Consider the following 4,175-nt stretch of genomic DNA (forward strand, 5'->3'; position numbering starts at 1 on the left):
GATGCTAATTAATCCATAATTAGCTAATGGTTACTATAGCATCACTGTTGCAAATCATAGATTAAGTAGGCTCATTAGATTCGTCTCGCGATTTACAGCCCATCTATGCAAAAAAAATTGTAAATAGACTTCATTTAGTATTCCATGTATGTGTCAAAACATTTGATGTGATGTTTTTTTTATATTTACGGGATTTATGGGGCGGGAACTAAACAAGGCATTACTAGCTTGCAAAAAGACATGTTCACATACGCACAACAAAGAAGTAAACAGAGGAGAAATCGAAAATATGTGCACAAGAGAACAAATTTTACAGTGAGTCAGTGATAGATGACTGATGGCTGCATAGCACACGAAAGGAACAGCTGAACACAACATTAGAGTACACTGCAGGATTTTTGTTTGAAGTTCCACGCCGGCGTGAACAACAAACATCCACTCAATTGCTGATTGGGTAATCCACACAATAGTTACACTTACACAGCTAGCTAGTACAGGCCAGCAACTACAACTACAAGGCAGCAGCAAACAAAACATGACGCTGAACGCCTTCCTCAATGTGACTTGTGGAGATCTGCGAGCGGTCCATGAGTATGCTCTGGAATGAAACCGTGCCCCGTCAGGATTCCAATGCAAACAATGGGAGGTCTCTGTAATGCAAAAGAAAGAAATTAGTTACAGGCACAGATTTATTTGTCAGAAAGCATGAATAAGTTATGCAACAAACTCAAGAGAATGCCCAGCGCTGCAATGTTTTGGTCACTGGAGTAAGACGTGGAGGAAGGGAGCTCACCTCTGGGATCTTCGGCACAACCAAGTGACCAACACGGTGCCTTCATCCTCATGTTCTCGAAAAGGAGGTCATTCTTCGTAACCACTGCGTATGCTTGAGGTATCTTGTTCTTGGATGAAATCTCTGCAGCACGAAGCCAGCTCCCACTGTTTTTTCACCGTCTCATTCACGAAGCCCTTGCCCTTCAGCGAAACAGCACGGCACGGCACCATTGCTGCTGCTCAGGGTCAGGGCTCAGGCGCATCACAGGGAGAGCGAGCGGCCGCCGCCGGACGACCATCTGTGCAGGATCTGGCCCAGGCACAGCACGGCGCACACCAGCAGGACGAGCTTGACGAGCAGCGGCAAGTACTGCGAGAGCTCCACGCTCGACGAGTGCAGGACCTGCAGCGACAGCAGCAAAGCGCATGATGAAGATTTTGCCTTCTCGATTTTCTTCTGCAAGTGCGGGCGCCGGTGGCGGCGTACGTACCATCGCGACTCCGGCGAAATGTCCCCGCCGCACCGACGCCGACGCGGCGGCGGCGTGGTGTTGGTCGGAGGGCGGCGGCGGCGGCGGCGGCATTGGCGTCGTCCTCTTGGCCACGGCCTCGCGCGGCGCGGAGCCCTTGTTGGGCCTGGCGGTGGAGCAGCTCCGGAGGCGCTGCACGTCCTTGCTCTGCAGGGGCTTCACGATGAAGTCCTCGGCGCCGGCGTTCAAGCATCTGTTGTTGTCAGTAACAGAGAGTTAAGAGCTCGCCACGATCAAGCATCGCCGGCCGGGTTGTATCACAAAATCAATGGTCAAGATTCTGTATGAATGCACAAATGAGAACTCGTAATTAGAGAAATGCAGGCCCAGGACTGCAGTCAGGGGCTGACTGAATTTTGTACATCTGATGATGTATCACTGCCAAGATTACTGCCGAGCGTTTTTCAAGCAGGCATTCAGAGAGAACAGAAAGGCGGCTTTTTCCTCTCTGTTTAACCGCATCAACTCTGCACAAAAACAGGTACTGAAAAAAAAAGAGAAAGAAATTGAAAAGGAAGGGCACCTGCTGATCCGCTGGGGCTCGTTCTCTGACGACATGACGACCACCGGTATCGGCTTCAGGGGGGTCAGCGCCTGGAAAACACCCATGAAATTTGCCGCGTGAGGATGACTGGATGAGACGAGATGAAATACAAGCGCAAATGAACTGACCGACGCGTGTCAGAAAATGCAGCGGTTGGTATTGTATGCAGGTGTGGTGGTGTACCTTGATGGCCTTGAGCAGGTCGTAGCCGGTCATCTCGGGCATGGAGTAGTCGGTGAGCACCATGTCGACGGCCTGCCCCTGCGAAAAACGCCCGGTATTTTAAACCACCGTTGGAAGCACTGGCACTGAAGTAGAGGGGACGCAGAAAAGAAAAACGGAGAAGAACAGGATCCCGTTGGAGCCTACAGCACTGTCCCTTACTAGTTACTCTACTCCCCCATCCGGTGCTGAGCTTTTGCAGGACATGGAGGCGAGATGCTACTGAGGCACTAATGACCCAGGCCAGCTCCCCCTAATGCAGCACTAACACTATCTTAGTCATGACAATTTTTTTTACTACTATATATTAGGGCAGTGGTGCTACGCTGGAGGCTGGACAGCTTTTCTCAGGCTGCTGTGAGACGGCCCCTTTTGGACGCCATGAAAAGTGGCGACCAGTGTGTGTGGGAGAGAGAGAAGTGGTGAACAGAAGCCGTCACGCGTACGGTACGGCGAGGCACCATGCGCTCGCTCATCAGTGTGTGGCGTGGAGTGAACTGTAAACCAGCACGGGATGCCATGCTTGCTGCAAGTCACAGCACGGCTGAATTCCTTATTCCTCCTCGCATCAGCTAGAGAGAGATGCATGATCCCCGAAACTTGGCAGTGATGAGAGGAGGGGCCTTTACCTGGCCGCCCTTGAGGCCGAGGAACTCCATGGCCTTCTTCGCGCTGTCGACGGCGATCACTGGAACAAAATCGGAGCTAGTCAGACCTCAGCAGCAGCAGCAGCAGCGTGAACAAGATAATTCGATCGGCTCTGTAGTCTGGGATCAGAGTCAGAGAAGAGCAAGGAAAAGTAGCGGAGTGCCACCGCGAGGTTCGTGCTGACCGTGGAAGGAGCCTGCGCAGGAGCCGCCGCTGAGCAGGAGCTGCGCCACCCGGCGGTCGACGGGGGAGTCGTCCACCACCAGCACCCTCGTCACCCCCTCCGCCGCCCCCGCTCCACCAACAACCTCCATGGCTCTCTTTCTCGGTTATCTAGTATACAATCGAAGCGGGCAAGCGGCGGCGGAAAAAGCTTCTAGTCGTCGTGGTAGAGAAAGAGGGGTCGCCGGCCGGTTGCTCTTCTTATAAGCGCGCGCGACGCCGCGCCAGCGCCACCAAGGCATGAAGAAGGAAAGGCGAGGAAGGAGGAGGACGGGAGCGTGCGGGCCCCACACCCGGGGGAACAGGACCCTCTGAACACACAAGTCGCCGTGACGTCCTCTCACCGACAACAGGGCCCACAGGTGGGGGCCCGCATGTCGGCTGCGGCGGGACGTCTCGCGTGCGTGGCACGGAGAGGGGAAGTGTGCCTTTTGCTCTAAATTTTGCTGTCGGGGAATCTCCTCCCGAGTCCACGCTTTCAAATCATTCTCGTCTCCTTTCTTTTCTTTTCTTCGGTATCGCCAACAAACAGGAAAAAAAATTCGAATGTTAATTGAATATAAAACTAGCTGACGGTGAGTGAGTACTGCCTGCAGGGATTCCGGGGAATCCCCGTTTAGAGATTTGGCTAGGGGTGTAACACGCAGCGAGATCTTCCTGTGGGAAGGTTTGTAAGAAGGTGGTTTAGACAGATTAAGGCCGCCGTTCGAGGCGTAATACTCTACGTCATGTGTTCTTGAGTTCTTGGGATTATTATTCTTGCTCCTGTGTGTTCGATATTTGGGATTAGGAGCCGATCCCCTTACATGTCGTGGGTCCTTCCTATTTATAGAATACAACCGGTACTGGGCATATTTTCCCTTGGGTGTGAACGCTCCACGCCTGGGGCGGGTGCCGTCCACCAACTTGTTCCGCTTCTTGTCAGCCGGGAGGCCAGTCTGTCGGGCCCACCTAGAACCGTCCGGGGTGCACCCCGGAGAGACGCGGCACCCCGAGAGCCCCGGGGTGTGGCTCGAGGCGTCGCGGGCGTCCCGGGGTGGCCTTCTCCTGACCTGTGCTGGGCCCGCCTTTCACTCGGGGTGACCTGAGTCAACCCCGGGCAGGCGGCCGGGGTCGAGCGAGGAGTTACCACGACGGGACGCGTAGTAAATGGGGCGAGCTCCAGCCACCGCCCACTTACCCTTGATGTGACACAGCTCAGAGATAAGCCTATCCAGCCGGCTCACCGCTGCACG

General features: G+C 54.1%; 1 protein-coding gene across 1 annotated transcript; it reads right to left on the reverse strand.

The window, feature by feature from the left end:
* Nucleotides 1-266: 266 nt before the first annotated feature.
* LOC120641085 (two-component response regulator ORR1-like) lies at nucleotides 267-3,158 on the reverse strand. Its single transcript, XM_039917044.1, has 7 exons — nucleotides 2,903-3,158; nucleotides 2,700-2,758; nucleotides 2,032-2,109; nucleotides 1,828-1,898; nucleotides 1,266-1,497; nucleotides 794-1,177; nucleotides 267-650 (listed from the first exon to the last, which is right to left on the reverse strand). The coding sequence occupies exons 1-6, from the start codon at nucleotides 3,030-3,032 to the stop codon at nucleotides 1,037-1,039; spliced, it is 711 nt and encodes a 236-aa protein (XP_039772978.1). The 5' UTR covers nucleotides 3,033-3,158; the 3' UTR covers nucleotides 267-650; nucleotides 794-1,036.
* Between the last annotated feature and the right edge of the window lie 1,017 nt (nucleotides 3,159-4,175).

Source organism: Panicum virgatum, chromosome 7K (genome assembly GCF_016808335.1).
Source record: "Panicum virgatum strain AP13 chromosome 7K, P.virgatum_v5, whole genome shotgun sequence".
Classification (NCBI taxonomy): Eukaryota; Viridiplantae; Streptophyta; class Magnoliopsida; order Poales; family Poaceae; genus Panicum; species Panicum virgatum.

Coding starts and splice junctions, on each gene's coding strand:
- LOC120641085 (XM_039917044.1), bottom strand. CDS start 3,032: ATGGAGGTTGTTGGTGGAGCGGGGGCGGCGGAGGGGGTGACGAGGGTG. Junction 2,110..2,699: donor TCGGCCTCAAGGGCGGCCAG/GTAAAGGCCCCT, acceptor CGTTTTTCGCAG/GGGCAGGCCGTCGACATGGT. Junction 1,178..1,265: donor ATTTCGCCGGAGTCGCGATG/GTACGTACGCCG, acceptor CTGTCGCTGCAG/GTCCTGCACTCGTCGAGCGT.